Source organism: Urocampus carinirostris, chromosome 5 (assembly GCF_059441175.1).
Source record: "Urocampus carinirostris isolate Australia breed hairy pipefish chromosome 5, RoL_Ucar_1.0, whole genome shotgun sequence".
Taxonomy (NCBI): domain Eukaryota; kingdom Metazoa; phylum Chordata; class Actinopteri; order Syngnathiformes; family Syngnathidae; genus Urocampus; species Urocampus carinirostris.
The window spans coordinates 21,734,237-21,754,984 of NC_142353.1; the positions used below are offsets into that span (position 1 = coordinate 21,734,237).

A 20,748-nucleotide genomic window follows, 5' to 3' on the forward strand; every position below is an offset into this window, starting at 1 on the left:
TTATGATTGATGCTATTATGATTAGTAGAATAGCAATTTATGGTAGGATTATCAATTCATTTTGTGCATGTTTTATTATTACCTCCAAAACGTTTTTTTTCCTAACTTGAGGTTCCATTTTCTTGCTTTCGTTTTCTTTTTTTCTACTATTTTCCTTTTTTCTTCTTTTTTTTCTTCTTCTTTTGTTTTGTTTTTCCCTAGTTTTTTTTTCTTTTTTAGCGTATCTCATCTTTATCTTTATATTTTTTTCTTTAGCTTTTTACTTATTTTTTCCTGCTTTTTTCTTCTTTTTCTTCTAGTCAAGTCAAGTCATTTTTATTTGTATAGCCCTTAATCACAAAGAGTCTCAAAGGGCTTCACAGGTTATTACACAGACTATTTTTTCAGACTATTATTACACCATCCCCTGATCTGGAACCAACATGAGGGCAAGGAAAAACTCAAAAACCTCAACATGAGGAAAATGAAGAAACCTTGAGAAGGGAACGCACATGTGGCATCCCCTTTTCAGGATTACCAGACAGCAAAGGATGTTGCAAATAATACAGAGATATTGTCCACGAAAAGTATAGGTTGTTCATATGCTACAGAAGAGTAGAAGTGTGTTTTAAGCTTGGATTTAAACATTTCCACTGAGGTTGCAGAACGGATCTCAGGGAAAGAGCATTCCACAGCACCGGTGCCCGGATGGAGAACGCTGTTTTTTTTTCATTTCTTCCTTGTTTTTTTTCTTCTTTTGTTTCCTTTTCCCTAGCGTTTTTAGTTTTCTCTTCTACTTTTCCCTCCTTTTTCCTTATTTCTTTTATTGTTTCCCCTTTTTGTTTCTTTATTCACAGGTTTTTTTACTACTTTTTTCCAGATTTTTTTCTCCCTTTACTTTTTTTTTCCTTGTATTTTATTTTTCTTCTTTTGTTCCTTTCCCCCTACCTTTTGCTTATGATTTTGCATTTGTATCCTTTTTATTTTTCTCTTTTTATTTTATTTTTCTGCTTTGTATCTTTTTTATTTTTGAACATCCCATTTTTAAGCCATTTGGTGCATACTGTTACATAATAATTGGTTATGGCTAAAAGCAACAAAAACAAATGAAGAGCCATTTGAGAGCAGAGAGCCGGCTTGTTTTAGTGAGTCAAGCCAAAAAAGCCGGTTCTCTAAAAAGAGCTGGAATTACCATCACTAATTCACAATTTTCGCAATCTAACACTCTCGATTGGCTGGCAAAGAAATTTGCATTTATAATTATCCTAACTAAAGTCTCTGAAGCCAAATGATGCAAACATCATGGATAATTCCTAATTGTATTAATAATTAAAACTTCAAAATAATGGCAAAAAAATAGTACAACAAAATGCATTTCAAATATTTACATTCAAGTATACTTAATAAAAATGATAAATAAAATGGTACATGAATTCTAATCTCAAAAATGTTTATAATAAAAAATGTTTGTGCGCATGCGCAATAAAGCACTTCCGCGTTGTCTAAACGTCCTCGACTTCCTCAAAGGGAGTGACACCGAGGTGCTGTCCAAGCACAGCTCATTTTTCGAACTCGAATTTGTACGCGGCGTTTGATTTTTATTCGACTTTTACAGTTTTTCAAATGTCCAAACCTCCACCCAAGCCGGCCAAACCAGGTAAATTGAGCTTTTTCAGCATTTTGGTGGAAAATCGCCGAGTTGTTTTCAACGCTTGGCTAGCTCGTTTACAAAATGTACTGGTGAACGAGAGAGTCGTGCCTATAAAACACAGAAATTGTTGGCGTTTCAGGCGTTACCCAATAGAAAGAATTAAATCTTACCCTTGGGTATTGAAATAAGAATTTAAAACTGGGGAAAGCGATGTAGTTTTTTTAGACAGATGCGACTGGCCTTAGACTTCCCCATTTATACACTGCAGCTCTGTAGGTGAGTGTGTTGCGTTTCAGGTCACAAGTTAAAAGCAAACAACAATAGTAAGCGACTTTAAAAAAATGTTTAATATTAAGTCGTGTTTATTTGTATAGCCCTTAATCACAATGAGTCTCAAAGAGTTGCACAGAACACAGATTATTGCAAAATACAGACTATTATTACTATTATCCCCTGATCTAAAACCTACACGAGGGAAAGGAAAAACTCAAAAACCTCAACATGAGGAAAATGAAGAAACCATGAGAAGGGACTGCACATGAGATAATTCCCATTCCAGGATGACCAGGCTGCAACAGATGTTGCAATAACAAACAATACACAGATATTGTCAACATGAAATGTAGGTCACTTATAAGCTATAGAATATAAGAGTGTTTTAGGTCTACATTCAAACACATTCACAGAGGTTACAGATCGAATCCCAGGGGGCAGAGTATTCCACAGCACTGGGGCTCGAATGGAGAATGCTCTGGAACCTCTTAAGTTTTTACCAAAAAAATGGCACTGGTGTAAAAAAAAATGTGTATCACTTTTTCATTTCTTGAACTTCTTATTTTTCTAATAAACAGTTGAACACTACTGTCCAACTGTATTCTACCACTGACCACACCTTAAGTGGTAACAAATTCTTTAAATAACGTTAGGGGTGCAAGCAACCTGATGGGCATCAGCAGTCTGAGTTGCAGAATGATCAGAATTTTTTAAATAATACATCTTGGAGTAAAAAAGCACTACATGAACTTCAATAAGTAAGGGAAGTGGGGCTAAGGCTCAATCCCATTACTCTCCAGTCCTTTTCTTATTTTAGCAGGGGTAAGGGTAAGAAAGTCTGAAAGCCGATAAAGAATGAAGGACACAAGTTGGCTCAGGAGCGCCCTAGCTTCTTCCTAGCCAGGTCCTTCTCAGCATTACTGACTAACTGAAAGCAATTGAGGGAGTGATCAAACAATTATTCTGGTACCTCTTCATGGGAGCTTAATCCTTTTCCAGGGGCGTGCTTGCTGCTCAAACTGCTTGTGTGACAAGTGACACATCAACTTATACATTCACCTTGTTTTATACAGTTTTTTGGGTCATTTCAAGTTTTGTATTGTAAGTACGTATATATGTACAGGACTGTCTCAGAAAATTAGAATATTGTGATAAAGTTCTTTATTTTCTGTAATGCAATTAAAAAAACAAAAATGTCATACATTCTGGATTCATTACACATCAACTGAACTATTTCAAGCCTTTTATTATTTGAATATTGCTGATTTTGGCTTACAGCTGAAAAAAACTAAAAAATCCTATCTCAAAATATTAGAATACTTCCTCAGACCAAGTAAAAAAATAATTTTATAACAGCAAAACTCAATCAAACATTTAAAAATGTCCATTGATGCACTCAGTACTTGGTTGGGAATCCTTTTGCACGGATTACTGCATCAATCCGGCGTGGCATGGAGGCAATCAGCCTGTGGCATTGCTGAGGTGTTATTGATGCCCAGGATGCTTCGATAGCGGCCATCAGCTCATTTGCATTTGTAGGTCTGGTGTCTTTCATCTTCTTCTTAACTATACCCCACAAATTCTCGATGGGGTTCAGGTCAGGGGAATTAGCAGGCCAATCAAGGACAGTGATGCCATGGTCAGTGCACCAGTTACTGGTGGTTTTGGCACTGTGGGCAGGTGCCAGATCATGCTGGAAAATGAAATCCTCATCTCCATAGAGCTTTTCAGCAGATGGAAGCATGTAGTGCTCTAAAATCTCTTGGTACACAGTTGCATTTACTCTGGACTTGATGAAACACAGTGGACCAACACCAGCAGCTGACATGGCTCCCCAAACCATTGCTGACTGTGGGAACTTCACACTGGATTTCAAGCAACTTGGATTTTGCTCCTCTCCAGCCTTTCTCCAGACTCTGGCGCCTTGACTTCCAAATGAAATGCAAAACTTGCTTTCGTCTGAAAAGAGGACTTTGGACCACTCTGCAACTGTCCAGTGCTTCTTCTCCATAGCCCAACTCAGACGCTTCTTTCGTTGTCTTGAGTTCAGAAGTGGCTTGACCATGGGAATACGGCTATTGTAGCCCATTTCCCGGACACGTCTGTGAACTGTGGCTTTTGATACCTGGACTCCAGCTTCAGCCCACTGTCTTTGAAGCTCCTCCAAATTCTGGAAGCGGCTCTTCTTCACAATTTTGTTAAGGCTGCGGTCATCTCTCTTGGTTGTGCAGCGTTTCCGGCCACATTTTTCCCTTCCAACAGACTTTTTGTGGATATGCTTTGAAACTGCACTCTGTGAACAGCCTGCTCTTTGAGAAATTTCTTTTTGTGTCTTACCCTCCATCAGGAGGGTACCAGTGATGGTCCTCTGGACAGCAGTCAGATCAGCAGTCTTCCCCATACTTGTGATTTAGTTTACTGAACCAAGCTGAGTGTTTTTAAGGCTCAGGAAACCCTCGCAAGGTGTTTCGAGTTAATTAGATGATTCAGGTGATTAGTTGAGTAGCCTACTTGTATATTTTTTTCATGATATTCTAATATTTTGAGATAGGATTTTTGAGTTTTCTTAAGCTGTAAGCCAAATTCAGCAATATTAAAATAATATAAGGCTTGAAATCGTTCAGTTGACGTGTAATGAATCCAGAATGTATGACATTTTTGTTTTTTTAATTGCATTACAGAAAATAAAGAACTTTATCACAATATTCTAATTTTCTGAGACAGTCCTGTATATATCGAAACCATATCCCCCTAGTGGAAGGTAGGGCTTTACGATTTTGAAAAAAAAATGACCTAATTGCGACTTTTCAGTCCAGTATGGCGATTCCGATGCGTTTTTTTTTTTTTTTCTTAAGTACATTTTCTGTGCTAGTTGTTTTTGTTAATACTCAACCATATTGAAATGCTAAACCTAGAGAAAACAGCACCATTTCTGGCGAGCCTTGTTAGGGTTGCTTTCTGTTGACCAGTTTTTACTTTTCAATTCTTCAATCGATAGAAGTACCTACCCAGCTATGAAATGCACTTGATAGCACTTCAAGCTCATTAAAACGGTGGTCTAGACTATTTTTTTAATATAAAACATCACTAAATAACATTCCAAATATTTATTTTGACCTTTCTTCATAACCAAACGAAGTCAACCTCCAACATAAATAACATTTGAAAAAATGAAATAAGTAACTTAAAAGAATCAAGAACATTTTCACGGTATAAATGATAAAATGTACGCACTTAAATTAACCCTCACCAAACAAAGCAAACAACAACAAAAATAAATTGTGCACACTATAAAAAGGTAAACATTGCACACTAAAAATAATCAACATACTTTGAGGGCTGGAAACATGACATGTCTGCCATGAGTGTAATTTAAAATTTACCATGTGCTACTGCAGCATGTTCATCAGTGCATGAAAGGTATTCAAGTATTTATACAAAGCCACCATGAAAAAGTGAACATTGCACACTAAAAGAGTCCACACCAAACTAAGTAAACATCTAACATAAATATTAAAAAAAAACTCTAAGAAATGTAAGAACATTTGCAAACTATAAAAGGTAAACATAATCCACACACTTTTAAAGCTATATTCGTGACATGTCTGCAATTAGTGTAATATAACATTTTCCATGTGCTACTGGAGCATGTTCATCAGTGCAAAAAAAATATTCTATTAATTCAAACCCACCATTCCTGCTAACTAATTAACATACTATTTATTACTCTTACAATATTTCACTTATTAACTTGCATAAATGTAAAGTGTTACCTCTAATCTCTAAAACAGTTTTGGGGTTGGACACTATTAGATATTTTTAGCTTGAAAAAACATGTCCACCATTGCTGGTTTGAGACATGCATGGTCACATGTGTTGTAATTTGGTACAATTACTTGTTTCCCCTGGACCTAGCGACTAGGCCAAAGCCAATTCTGCAACGCAGGAGAATCCAAAGGCCGATCTCGTCTTGCCCATTTTGTCTCCTAATCGTATGTCACTGTTACCAGACAACCTCTTCATCATAGATTGTTAATATTGTCGTGGTATTCTATATAGTCTGTCTTGCTGTGAGGAAATATGTGCCGTGTTGTATTTTTAAGGTTCATTATTTTATTTAGGAGAATTTGCAATCATTATTAAGAGTAGCAATTGGTGGGGGTTGACATGCATGAGATTGAGACTGTTAATTATTCGTTAACACTTACTGTACGCTTAGAATTAGTATTTAAACAAACGTACACACAGAAACATTTTAGCACTTTTTTTGACTAGTTTTCATGCACAGACTGGAAAAGATGATGATGGCATTGAGCAGTCTCGAGCAATCTCTAGTGGTAGCCCCTGGGACTGGTCTTGAACTGGATTTTCCCTTTTGTAGCGAGCAAACTTTTTGTTGCAAATAAAACTCTTATGCCGAAATTCTGGTGTTTAGAGGTACTCCTATAAAGAGGCACAACTGCATATGCGGTTATGATGCTGCGTAATGGAAAATAAATTCCTACAGAGGGTGTTGCGGGACAAGGAGAAGCACTGAGGCTCAGGTGAGGTGGTTTCAGCAAAGACTAAGAATAACGATTAAAGTGCAGTCTTCGTCGGGTGGCATATTTATTTATTTATTTTGCAAGTTGAGCACTACAGTTTGTTGCCATAGCCAATTCATATTATTACTGATCAGTGTTTCCCATAGAATTTTGCAAGACCCCGGTGGGTTGACAGAATCTGGGGGTTCCGGGAGGTGTGCCCAAGCGCTTGCATACACTAGTTAGACATTAATTTTAAATTTAACACTCATATCGGTGATTCAATACAAGAACTTAAATACAGACGCTCCCTTCCTTAAGAGCATTCGAGTTCCGAACAACGGTACATACAAGCATTTTTTTTCGGGATGTCGAAAAATATCTAGATATTGCTGTAAGTTTAGATTTTTGTATTGTCCACCTTTTCCTGAGTACAGGACAGTACTGTAGGGCGTCTTTCTATCGCTACCGGCGTGTAGCACTGTGAGAGGTCACCCAGCATCTACCCCAAAGAAAAAATCCGTCTTCTACTTCCTGGTTTGTGTGTATACACACTGCACTGTATCTCTAGCACGCTAGGAACTTTGACGCTTTTATTGTTTAATATCTGGTGCATCCATTCGATATGGTTGGTGTAAAGCTTAAAGAAGAGGCGAGCCGTCAAAGTGGGTAAGATAGAGGGGAAGTAATGGGATAGAGCGTAAGTCACATGTGCATGTTACATTCTTACTAAAAAAAAATCATCAAAAATGAAAGTCAAGAAGTCATTATTGGATAACACATTCTCAGCACATATAAACTACTTCCAGCCACACCATAAAAAATGTCATTACTTTACTTCTAGTGTATCTTCAATTTTATCTTTATTTTTCAACTGATGCTTTATTTCTTTTGAGTGTAATTTCAATTGTTTTTTTTTTTTTTTTTTTTTTTTTTTGGGTCATGGTTGTGGTCTCATTTTAGAACCTCATCAAAAGAGTATTTACTCATTGAATTCCATCTTAAACCAAGCAATGTTTTGGATGCATAACATTTTCCACAGTTCCATACGCCGGCACCCATTCAATAACCCGGATATCGTCTTACCCATTCCACTCTTTGCATGCCTAATGGGTCTGTTGGATCACCCATTTACATTAAAACACCTCCCACGAGGTTCCATCCCGGCTGGTGGCTCGTGGCAAGCTGCGCCCTCTTGTTACTAGCAGACAAAAAGTGGGTATTGCTTTTAGCTCTGTGCCATTAATGCCTTTTGGTTTGCTTTTGGGTAGGTTTACATTAGGTGCAGAAGCCAAAGGAGATTATTTTTTTGTTCAGCAATAGTGGTGAGATGGTGACCTCAGCTCTTATTCATTGATTAGTTCTTGAGTGTTTTTTTACATATTATTGGGAAGGACAAAATCCCAAAACAGCTTAAAAAAAAGATTAAAGAAGGTCAGAGTAAATGGGCAATTTTACACATCATTAACAATGTAGTGCTTGGCTTGGCCCAGGTTATAATAGTACAATTAAAATCTAGTGCATCGCAACAATAGTGCAAAGAAAAGTGGTGCAATAACATGACTAGCAACACAAAATCCCAAATGGGTTGCAAGATATACATTTTCAGTTTTGCACACTTGTTTAGGGTGGTGATGGCCCTGGAGAAGTCTCTGAGCCCGTTTGTCCTTGTTTTGAAGGGCATGTAGTGCCTACCAGGGGGCAACAGTGTCATAGAGGTGGTTGCCTGGGGAGAATATAGTCCCTTCTAATGTTAACAGTTCTGCTGAAGCATCGCAATGACCTCCAGACTCTGGGAAACATTTCAATGTGGTTTTCTTGGATACAAAGGAAATCGGTTCAGTGTAATTCAGCTTAAAAAGGCTAATATGTAATATTTTTAAAGCTGTCAGCCTCCCTAAGATGAATCTATCCACAAGTGAGCTCTGACTAGTATTACATCCACACACATCAATGATAGAGAGGGACTTTAGTCATGACTACTTTCCAATTTGAGGCTTTAGGGACTTATTTGGAATATGTTTCCATAAACTTGGATTTCAAATAAACAATATTTTGTTTAATGCATTAAAAAAAACCTCATTGGGACATTACAAAAATAATGCAAATCGTGTTGGGTTTCTATTTTAATCATTTTACTTATTCTCAATAGATATGGTGAAACAACCACGGGGTTTCAGGTGTTTGTTGGGAGTGACTGACATGACCAGGCCTGTGGAGTATGCAGGAGAAGTGAACAGAGCTCTGGATTGTGTGTGAAACGGCCACATACCCTGAAAGACGCTGCACCTCTCACCTCAAAACACACTTATGTACATAACTTCTCACAGCGGCAGCATGTTAACTTTTCTATTAGTTGAAGAAATTGTAGCTTTTACATAATGTATGCATGTCATTGTTTTGTCAAGGCTGTGGGTGCATTCCTTGCACCCAAGGCTGACTTGTGTGTGTGTTTGTTGACTTGAAGTCATGCCTCTTAAGTGCGTTTTGAGTTGTCTTGAGCATGACTTTTTTTAACACACTGCATTTTTTAAAAAGTGTTTTCTTACCCCATTGTTGACAATATCTCTGTATTTTGTTATTGCAACATCTGTTGCAGCCTGGTCTCCCTGGAAGGGGGATTACCTCATGTCCTTTATCAAGGTTTCTTAATTTTCCTCATGTTGAGGTTTTTGAATTTTTCCTTGCCCTTATGTAGATTTTAGATCAGGGGATGGTGTATTCTGTAGTTTGCAATAATCTGTGGTCTGTTCAGCCCTTTGAAGACTCATTGTGATTAAGGGCTATTAAAATAAAAATTACTTGACTTACTTATTTTTAAAGTGACACTGTGTAATATTTGATCTCCTAGATGGCCCTGCATTACACAGTGCAACTGAAAACAAGATGGATTATAAATTATGGAAACACAAAGTTGTCAAACCACAACATTTTTCTTCTCGTTTTTTTGAAAGAGTTTTTGGCTTAGGGGAGCCTCATGTTATGTTAAAAATTGTATTTAAGAAAATCCTCAACCTATGAGTATTGAAAAAATGCATGTGTTTATGAGAGTTCGTGTATATTTGCTTATTACTCAAATTAGTATTGGTTTCTTTTAATTACATTTTTTACCACTAGAAGGTGCTAAATGTCCCTTTCAAACTATGTGCCTGGGAAAACAAAAAATGGAATCTAAAAGATGACTCAGACTTCTGTGCCGCCCCACTATTTCAAACCAAGCATTTTGGTTAATATTGCATCTACTTATTATATAAATGAAACGCAGATTTCCCAACAATATGGATATTTACAGACCTTTTAATAAGCTAAAGACAGAATTTTGTATTGTTTAAGTGATTAATGAGTAAATTAGAAGCAAAATCCACCTTCCTTTATTTCATAACTGGGAGCCGTTTTTTTGTGAGTGACTGTCTGGTGAAGATAAATATATAGATGATCAGACTTCAGCCAATGACGATTCATGGCTCTGTTTCAAGATGGATACAAATGTGAATGCCATTTCTTAAAAATACATTACTTTTCTGGAATGCAGCAAAGGACTCTATAGTTTTAATGCTGTTGGCCTACCTGATAAGTTAATAGTTTAGTACACACTCAAAATGAGGCGCGAAGACTGATTAATTTTGATCCTTCAAGGAGAACAGGAAAGCGCTTTAACTTTAGATAAAATATTTTAAACTGTTCTAAAAGACCTCCCTTAAGTCCTTTCTTTTTATAAAATCACCCCGGTTACAAAACCAGATCCAAAGTAAAGGTTGTGGATAAAAAAATAAAACTAAGAGCAAACTATGGCTCTAACCACAGGTGTACTAAAAGGAGGGACCGTGGCTAGCCTGGTGTAAAAGCTTTCAAAATTATTTCTGGATTGTGAATCCTCTTGCCCAAGGTCAGCTGCTGATTGGCTCGTTGAGCCTCCGGTTATGGAATGAAGATAACTTCTTTGACATAAGGGCTTAGGCCTTCGGCTCGCGTGTTACCGAGGGGGTGAATATGTAGCCAAACACTTCTTAGTGGCATCTTTGTTTAGCTGCATGTGCACTATCCATAAAGAATTCAAGCTTTCTGTAAGAAAACCGCTATGCCATGATACATGATTACAAACAGACGAGCAGTGTGTCAAGTCATGTTTATTTGTATAGCCCTTAATCACAAGGAGTCTCTAAGGGCTGCACTGACTATTGCAACCTACAGACTATTATTACACCATTCCTTGATCTAAAACGTAAATGAGGGCTAGGAAAAACTCAACACTTTGGGACCGCACATGAGGTAATCCCCCTTCCAGGATAACTAGGCTGCAATGGATGTTGCAATACCAAACAAAAATTTAAAAATCAAACATAAACAAGTATATCAAAAAAATAAGGATGACCAGTTTGCAATGAATGTAGCATTAAAAAACTATTACTAATGAATATTGGCAGATAGTGACAATGAAGTAAACAGTGCATAATGTTTAAAATATCAAACTGCCATCCAATGCAATCTCCTTTGCAAGTGTCCAATATTAAAAACAGAAAAAACTTGTCACTACCAAAGATGAGTATACCCACAAGTCGGTTCTGACCCTTTTTACATCTACAGTGCATAAAAGGTTTGTGCAGTCTAAATGACTTATTTCATGTAAAAAAAACTTTAAAAGTGTTTACTGTGTATTCCAGACTATAAGTTGCTTCGGCCAAAAATGCGTAATTAAAAAGGAAAAAAACGTATAAGTCACACCTGGAGTAGAAGTCGCAATTCTGGGAAATGTATTTGGTTAAAATCCAACACCAAAAACATGTCATCTTGAAAAGCAATTTAAAATAAATAAAATGTAGAGTGACAGGCTGAATAAGTGTACGGTATATGAAAGTTACATGATTGTCGTGCCTAGTAATGTAAATAACCATGTAACATATTAAGAGTTAGTCAGATAACTCTAGCATTAAGTACATAGTTACCAAACTTTCAGTATTACTCTTAATCACTAAATCCAATGAAATCTTTATCCTCTGTGTCACTTTTAACTGTAAACAACTCCCCCAGGAGGTAGACTCGGGAGATGAGCCGCTTCCTTCTTCCGCTTCTATTGTGGTCAATGTTGAAATGATCAACATGGGCCTAGAACACCCTCTTGCAATATAGTGTGGAAACAACATGTGAAATGATGTACTGTACTGGTAATACAAAAAAAAAAACACTGAATGATATAGTAACGTGTTAATAATTTCACATACAAGTTTGACTGGAGAAAAATTCGCGCCCCACTATGAAAAAAACTGCGTTTTATAGTCCGAAATACAGTAGTTGCTGTTTATGTACCATTCTTGCAAAACTATTTTGAGTATATTAATATTTTTAGCTTGTTGTGTGTATTGTGGGATGAAGCTGAAGTGTGTTCAAACTCGTGCAAAGACGCCAAGGCATTGCATATGTATTCTGGGGGCAGTCACAGGTGATGAAAAGCAGTTACAGTAATAAATGACTCCATTTAAGTGAGATGTCCATGCACCATGTCCCATTGAGTTTGATCGTAATATGTGGAAAAAGTTGAAGCTCTATAAAATGTTTTTGTTGTGGCTTCAATGAAGTTATTGTTTTGTTGTTCTTAACCACACAATTCCTTTTTTATGCTTGTAGGCCAAGTCAAGGTGTTCAGAGCTGAGTTCACCTTTGACCCCAGAACGGTTAGTAAATATTTTCCTGCAAAGACCAGATTATTGCAAACCACAGACTATTATCAGGGATGTGATTTTTCCGCTAATTCGCGGAATTCCGCTTTTTTTATCTCCAAAAATAAAATTTTAAAATTTCCGGTGTTTTAATTGGTAAAAAAAAACGATTTCGTCTCGACAGCATGCCATTTGAGTGTTTCCGTAACTGAAATGAAACGTACTTGCGATTGGTTGAAGTCTCGTGTTGACCAATAAACGCGCTTGTTATAGGAGTGTGCCATTGTTCATTTCTCACACGTTTTTGCCGGGTGTTTAAAGAAAGATGTCCGTGATCGAACGCAAAGATGCTCCGCGAGCTAAAGAAATTGATAAGATTGTAAAAAACAAGTTTCGATGGGACTGGTTGGAGAAGGAATTATCTACGAATGTTGGAAAGAAGACTGTGACGAATTTGTTCAATGACTTTATTCGGAAGATCGATCGTGCCGGGAAAGCACTTTGCATTTGGTGTCATGATACCATCGACTATGGTGGGAGAGGTTTCAAAGCTCTTGAAAGTCACGCAAAGAGCAAAAAACACGTGAAAGAACTCCAGTCAAGAACGACAAATTATTCCATCGCTGGAAGTTTCGGTGCCCAAACGAAAACTCCAAAACTTTACGGCCTCCATCCCTTATTGACATCACAATCGGAAGCGGTAATAAAGAGACGTGATCCACCCCAACAACCTGTACCAGTTGCTGATAGAGTCGTGAATTTTGAGGTAGGTGGTAAACTTTTCAAATTTATTTGACAGTTTTCCCATTTTTTTCGAAAATATTATAACGTAATAAAAATGGCCATAAATATTTAACAATTACAATAATAGATTTTCATGTGTACATTACACCAACACTTTACTGTAGGGCCTATACTTATTGTACTTTTTACTGCCCTGGTCCTACCTGGTTTCCCCCCCCCCCCCCCCCCCCCCCCCCCCCCCCCCCCCCCCCAGCTAGCTGCAATCCACCCCCCCCCCCACCCCCCCCCCCCCCCCCCCCCCCCCCCCCCCCCCCCCCCCCCCCCCGCTAATTTTCAGATAATTTCACTTTGGTCAAATCACATCCCTGTATTATTACACCGTCCCCTTGATCTAAAACCTGCATGAAGGGCAAGGATAAACTAAAAAAACTCAACATGAGGAAAATGAAGAAACCTTGAGGATACTCAAAATAGGCAGAGAAGACACCAATGAGTTTTGAAACAGAAGATGACTTACCCAACCCTTAGATAAGAAATTCCAACCCGTTTCTTATAGGTCATCCCCTGAGCCCTTTATTTTTATTAAATCTCCTCGGTTGAAAAAAAAAAAAAAGCAGATCAGCTCTAAAAAGATGGAAATCAAAGAACTGCAACATTATTGGTCAAGAGTAACAATGATGTGAACATCCCATAACAGTTAAAACAACCAGTCAGGCGAAATAACAAATAACTGCGCACAATAATAGTCAAGATAAAAAAAAAAAACCTTCGCATCCTCATTAAACTTCTTTGAGGGTGTTTGATAGTAAAAACAAAAATAATTGGTCAATAAACTCAGATTTTGACCCCCATCATGCATATCACTAAATTTCACTCGACATTTTCTACAGGGAAAACTGTTTACCTGAAAACTTCAAAAAATTGATTCAAAGTCGCTCATCAAATTGTGGCGTTACTTTTTTTGTTGTAGCCAGATGAGCTCTATTTCGAAGAAGGTGACATCCTCTACATCTCTGACACGGTAAGACATTCCAATAGATTCATGAATAACCTTTTAAAATTAGGACGTTTTTTCGTAGTGCCAATTTAAGATGAATGTAAATAGTTTTTGGTTCATATAATGTGTTTAATAAAGTGACAATTTAGGGGATTTGGCTTGCATCCTCCTAGAACAGCAGTCTTAAACTCGCATGCCAATCACAGCCTTAAAGATCAGCCCCCCTTAATATGAAGGTTAAAAGGACAGTGTGTATTATTTGGCCACTAAATGTTTCTGTATTGTGTTGTGCAATTTGTCCTTTGGATATCCTTAATTTCATCCATCTGTTTGCTTTACGTTTTACCTCTTTTTTTGTTTCGTTTTAAAATGAATAAAGTAGTAGTAGTATTTTGGTTATACGAGTAGGCTTAGTAGCAAGATAGCGACATCACCTCTCTAGGTGGGGCTCATTATGTAAAATCGATATAAATGTTTTTGATCCAACCACTATTTAAAAAAAACACACACACATGAGATTAACGTATTAAATGACATTTTTTTAGCACTAGGAGGCACTGAATCATCGTATCCTACTGATTTGTTTTATTTTCATATTAATTCTTAATGTTTTTTTATTTTTGGATCTTGTGTATATAATATTTGAGAACAGTGGAATTTTTTTCAGGACTTCTTTTTTAGTAAAACCCGATGTGGCCCAACCTCTCCAAGACCCTAGCTTTGGCGTCCCTCAAGTAAATTCAGTTTGAGACCCCCTGCCCTAGAATTAATTAGCTGCTTCTGTCAAAAATGGCCTTATTGTATAAGTAACGACCTCAGGCTAGATTTTTTTTATTTCTCTACATCTTCTTATTGTCAGAGTGACAGCAACTGGTGGAAGGGGACATGCCGGGGGAGGACGGGCCTTATTCCGCGCAATTACGGTAAGTAGGTGGGGGAAAAGGAAGGTTTTCCTTATGCAAATCCCACGTGAAAGCGCTCGTTTGTGTGTTTTAGTGACCGAGCAGGCGGAGTCTATCGACCATCCGATGCACGAAGCGGCCAAACGAGGTGCGGCAGCTGCTGCTTTGGCACATTTGGTACGATTTTGATCTAAGTGACCATGTTTTGTATTCACGCAGGGAATCTTTCCTGGCTGAGAGAATGTTTGGAGAACAGGGTGGGAATCAACGGCTTGGACAAGGCGGGCAACACTGCCCTCTATTGGGGGTGCCACGGAGGACATAAAGGTAAGGGGAAAGGAACTCGACCTACAATGCAGGCAGGGATGTCAAGCTGTTTGGCTCAGACTTTCTATTCTCTGGTGGGCCAGACCAGTAAAATGTCAACTTCAAATTTTTAGCCACGCTATTTAGCCCATATGAGTAAGCTACCCGACATAATCACAGATGAGAAAGTATCTTTTCTAGACACGTCTATAGCTGAAACTAACAATTATTTTAATAACTGATGAATGGGTCGATTAATTTTCCGATTGACAAATCTCCCAACGCTATATAAACTAAACACTCCCCTCTAGCGGCCACAGAGAGCATTTGGTTTGCATTTATTTATTTTGATTGAAATGACCGAGACGTTCATCTTTTTTTGACATACTCAGAAACTTGCGGGCGGCCGGATTGAATAGTCCAACAGTCTGTATGTTCGACAAGTCTGCTCTAACATAATCTTTTTTTATGGTGGTGTCAATATTTTCTATTCTCAAGATGCCTTCTAGTTTTAAGGTACTCGGTCATTCAAAGTAATTCGCCTGATGCTTCTTGTCTGACATCATTTATTAATAATTTCCTGCTTTCGTCCCTATTGACCCTTTGCACGTGAGGTCACGTTTCCTTCCCTGGCAGAATGAGAGCCATGATGGAAGGCAAGAAGTACTTGTGTGCACGGCAGTCTAATAGGCAGTTGCATTGAAACAAATGCCAATAACTTCCACGGAAGAATAGAACCACCCATTTTGACATAGATTCATTGCTGTGCCAACCGGCAAGGTTCTTAGCCCACTTTGGTATTTTATCGTATCCGTTTTGATTAACACTGAAGACGGCGATGTATTTGCAAATCACAGGCAGGGACTCGCAGCCATCAAATTATTACAGGATGTGCTGCGAGCTGTTTTTACATGGTTGATGTATTTCTGATCAATTTTATGTTTAGTGTTGTGGGTAACTAACTCACCAGCAAAAGAATCTCACACCCCTGAATGTGAGCGCGTACTAATTTTTTGTTTCCTAAGTGTCACTATCATAGTCTGTATAATATGTTTACTAAGAAGTATTGACTGGCGATGTATTCACAGTAGCTAAAATAACAATTTGACCAGCTTTCGGTTACAGTCTATTTAAGATTTGAGGGAAACCTGGATAAAACAAATTAGCATACACAGCTAACTTTAGTGTCTTACCTTTGCAATAATGTGGTGCCTCAGCGCATCAGTGAGCAATGCGTACCGGTAACCCAACTACGAAGATCTGGTACGCATCCAGAATTTTATAAGCTCTTAGATCAGCACTGGTGTATGGGGATACTCAATTTTTAATATATTGGTACAGGTGGTGTGGACTGAAATCAGGCAGATTTGACAATTTGGAAAGATGTGTTTGCTATCTCAGGAGGAAGACTGTATAGGTCGGTATCTAGCCCTGTTAATGCAAGCCTCAGTTTCTCTTAAAAGCGCCCATTGTGGTTTCCAACAAGGTTAGGCACCCCATCCCACAGCTGCACAAAATTTGTTTGACTATTCATTGCCAATGGTGTTGAATACTCTAGCTTGTGTTGTTGTTTACTGGCCCCACCCACTGTTTACTACGGTTTACTGCCGCCCAGCATGGTGTCCTGATGTGGTTAGGGCATGTGTGTTTAAAGGGTCAATAAGCAGTTTGATTTTTGATTTTTTTTCCCCTCTTAGACGTAGTCGAGCTTCTGCTCAGCCAGTCCAACGTTGAACTCAACCAGCAGGTGAGTGCAAGTGAAAGGGAAATAAGTTGAAGAAAAAAAAAAATCCAGTGCATTGAAATGAAGATTTGCATCGTAGAATAAGCTTGGGGACACCGCACTGCACGCTGCTGCCTGGAAGGGTTATTCTGACATTGTGGCCATGTTGCTAAACAAAGGTGAGGCTATATTTATATTTGATCTCATTTGGTTAGACTTGTATTTGTCCCCCAAAAAATTTAAATTCTGTAACTTTTTTGTTTACACCCACTATTGGTTTATGTATTAAACCACTTCTTTGTAGGACTGGTATTGATATATCAATTACTGATTTTCGAGACTATAAGGCACACCCAAAATCCCCAAATTGCGTACAAAATAACTAATGCATTACCAAATGTTGCTGTTATTGATCAATCTATACTTTTATCGCTGACTGTAATTTTATTATAATGGCGGCAACATGGATCGAACTAGGCAGTAGTAGTAAGGGCACCAAATCCTAACCACTAGGCTATTAGGGATATGAATGGTTTCATAACAGTGAATGCAGCAGGAATTAAACCCGGATCGCAGTGATATCCACTAAAAAGCTGCGGATACAGATTATAGATAAAATGCACCTTATTTAATTATCACACACATTTTAGTCACGGTACTAGATATGTTAGAGTAGAAAGTGTGTTGTTGTCAGCTCAAACTAAGCATTGTGAAGAATCTTTGGAATGAATACGTGCAGCCATGCATTTATATCTTTCAGGAAGACCGTACTACTTCCCACAATGCCACAAACCCATTTACTCAAAAATCCAATTTTCAATTTATACACCCGAATTGAACAGCAGAGCAAGGTATTGATTATAAGTGCTACTGTTCTCTTTTCGTGTCATCCGAATCATTCGTTTCCTTTTAATCCTTTAGGAACGATGACAAGTGAACGCAACTTTGTCAGTTACCGCGGCAACAACCAAAGACACTGCATAGACTTCTGACGTCTGTTGCAATCTTGGACTATTCTTAACAGTATGGTGGCCCTGGCGCATTGAAAATATGTGCCCGTACTCTTGTAGTAACCATCTTGAATGGTCACATGATCTTAAAACATGTGACTTAAACACCTGGGAGTGAAACTGAAAACTGCTTGATGTATGCAGGCACGGCAAAGTTGCCGTTTTGCAGCCGAAGAGTGTGGGCTTTTAGAACAGTAATTTCTTATGTGAGGTTTGGGCTTTCCCCCTTGCAAGTTCAAAATCCTTTGATGTCTTCTCCTTATTTTTAGCGTCTACTAAAACACAAACGCATCGATTTAAGATAGGAAACTTCATGTTGTTCAGTTTAATAGCTATTTTGCAGATTTATTTTTGAGTTGGCATCAAAGTTGAAATTGTTTTTGTTTTGTGTTGCTTATGATGACATTTGCTGCTCCCGGAAAACTCACACATTGGGTCAAATGAGGTGTTTTTTGTGCCCAGATGCTCGGACAGACATCCGTAACAACGAGAACAAGCTGGCGATGGAGATGGCCACCAATGCGCAGTGTGCCTCGTTGCTCAAGAGGAAGCTGGCCAGCAGTAAGTTCCCGATCTCTGCTCTGCTTACAGTGGTACCTCTTTATATGAGCACCTCTAGGAGTAAGAACTTTGAGTTTTTTTTTTAACAAAAATCTAAGGCGGTAACCACTAGAAACTATTCGAGACCACTCACCGCCATCAGCTCAGTGCAGTATGCACATGTACCTCCCGTCATTAGGCACTGGAGTCTGCACCCTTGGTTATACCTGCTGCAAGTTGGTTTTGATCAAATCTCTTGAATCGCAATTTATAGCATCTCCCTTTTTGTGATCTTAGTTATGAGTTTGGGAAAAGCAAACGTTAAGGTGTTTGAAACCAAAACGAGAAAAACGGCAATTGAAACGACATAAAATTTCAAGCATGGTGTTTGTGTGAGTGACCAAACCTAAGGAGTAAAATCGGGAAGCCGCGAGTGCTGATCACAAAGGCGCGGACGAATTGACACAACACTTTGGTGCAATATTTTCGGGGGGAGCTTCTATCCCTGTTGCAAAAACAGAACGGCGAAGAAGAGGACAAAACAGATGTGTTTACCGGGGGGAAGTTTAGTTCATTGAAATGAAACATCCAGAAAGTGTCAAATCGTCGTGCATCAGCTCTCTTTAATGACACTTGCGTTATCCATAACATTTTGAAATGGAGTCAGACGAAAAATTAAAATTGTTTTTTTGTTTTTCTTCTAAAGACCTGTAGAAAGTGACATCATTGCGAGTAAAAAAAACTAAAAGAGGGAAAGAATGTAATTAATCACATTTAAAGTTGTAATAACTTAAATTTTAAGTGTACAGTAAGTGCTCATGTATCAAGTCATGCAGCGTCACTCTACCCACACAAAGCCGCTTCTCCCGCACACCTTCATTACAGCGTCTCATAAAAAACTCATTTAATTTCGTTATATCCTATTTATCATATTCCTGGCTTTTTGAATGGTTAATTTATTTTTTAATGATCAGGAAGATGTGTTTCATAGCTATTTACTGTTCACTTTGGTAGGTCAAAAACGGGGCATTTCTTATTTATTTCCTCTTGGGAAATTGTGCTTGTTCACAAGTAATTCGAGCGACGAGCACGATTCTGGAACAAATGAAGCTCCTATGTAGAGTTACCGCTGCAATGCTTTACAAGAGACATTTTTCTTCTCTTCCCTCAGCTATTACCCGCTCGCACGACAACGCCGAAGAATATCTGGATGACGAAGACTCTGACTGAGGACCAAGTTCCAACGGCCACTAAAGAAATGACCTTGTTTTTGTTACAATAACTTCATTCTAAATCAAGCCATTGACATGGCAGTAGTACAAATCCAAATCCGAAGACAATTTTGTTGTGATTTTGATGGACTGCTGGCGATGTCAGCACTTTGATTTTTTGTAGGAGACGATTTTCTTGAACTTGCTTCCAAGCAGGATAAGTGTCTTTGAACCGGTTCTTTAACGTCATCACAGTAGTATATCAGTTACCGTTTTGAAAAACCAAAGGACCCCTTGCCAACACTTTTGATGGCCAGGTTTGAATGCAAGATAAATGATACATTTAAAATCCTCCTTAACGTCACTGTTATCGCAAAGTGTTGCTGCGTAAAGACAAATGTTCCGGCGAGGTGAAAAAAAAAAGTGCCTTTTTATGTAAAGAAAGTGTCCTGTTGGTGGCTGTACGTTGTCTTTTCTTACAAAACACAAACTTTTTCTACCTGCTTCTATCTGCAATTAAAGAGTTTTAACTTAAAACAAATCGACTGATATCTCCAGGGTGTTCAATTTCCTGTGTTGCAAGACACGTGACGAAAAACCAAACGACAGTGGCATTTTTATTAGGAGTACTTTAATGATCTTTATACTCGACTGTTCAAAACTTTGGGGAAGCCCAGACAATTTGGTGTTTTTCATAAGTTACACTTTTATTTATGAGTTAGGTTTCAAAATCGTTAGTCGAGACATTAGGAGGCTTCAAATAAATCTGTATCTGAGTCATCTATTCACAGTAGAGGTTGACACTGGTGTTTTGTGGATTCATTTAAACAAAAGCTGCTAGTTGAAAACCTCTAAAGTGTCTATTTCTCAAACCACAGACTAATGTACTTGTCCTCTTGCTTGGTTGTGCAGCAGGAACTTCTGATTCTCTTTGTACTACGGTTCGAGTCTGTTTGTGCTGTTCTATGAAGGGAGTAGTACACACAGTTGTGGATCTTGTCTTAGCTAGTTCTTGAATGGGATAGCCTTCATTTTTTGGGAAAAGAATACACTGTTGTGCTTCATCATTATCGCTTCTCTAACCGAACAAAATCTCTTAGCCTTCTAATGCAATTGGCAAACAGTGTACCTAAAATTTGGACTATAGAGCACACCTAATAAGCTGCACCAAGTACATTTCTAAAGGAAAAAACGTACTTAAATCGCACCTGTGGCATAGTGTATGAGTGGTTAAT

At 38.2% G+C, this 20,748-nt stretch overlaps 2 protein-coding genes across 3 annotated transcripts in view; one reads left to right on the forward strand and one right to left on the reverse strand.

The window, feature by feature from the left end:
• The window catches only part of nmrk1 (nicotinamide riboside kinase 1), a 191,301-nt gene that overhangs the window by 12,324 nt on the left and 158,229 nt on the right, over positions 1-20,748 (reverse strand). The window lies entirely within an intron of this gene.
• On the forward strand, positions 1,472-20,058 carry ostf1 (osteoclast stimulating factor 1). The gene is made up of 10 exons (XM_088336149.1): positions 1,472-1,636; positions 12,049-12,095; positions 13,795-13,845; positions 14,681-14,744; positions 14,818-14,871; positions 14,943-15,050; positions 16,727-16,776; positions 16,853-16,931; positions 18,225-18,323; positions 19,474-20,058. Exons 1-10 carry the CDS (start codon positions 1,603-1,605, stop codon positions 19,530-19,532), a joined length of 645 nt encoding a protein of 214 aa, XP_088192275.1. The 5' UTR covers positions 1,472-1,602; the 3' UTR covers positions 19,533-20,058.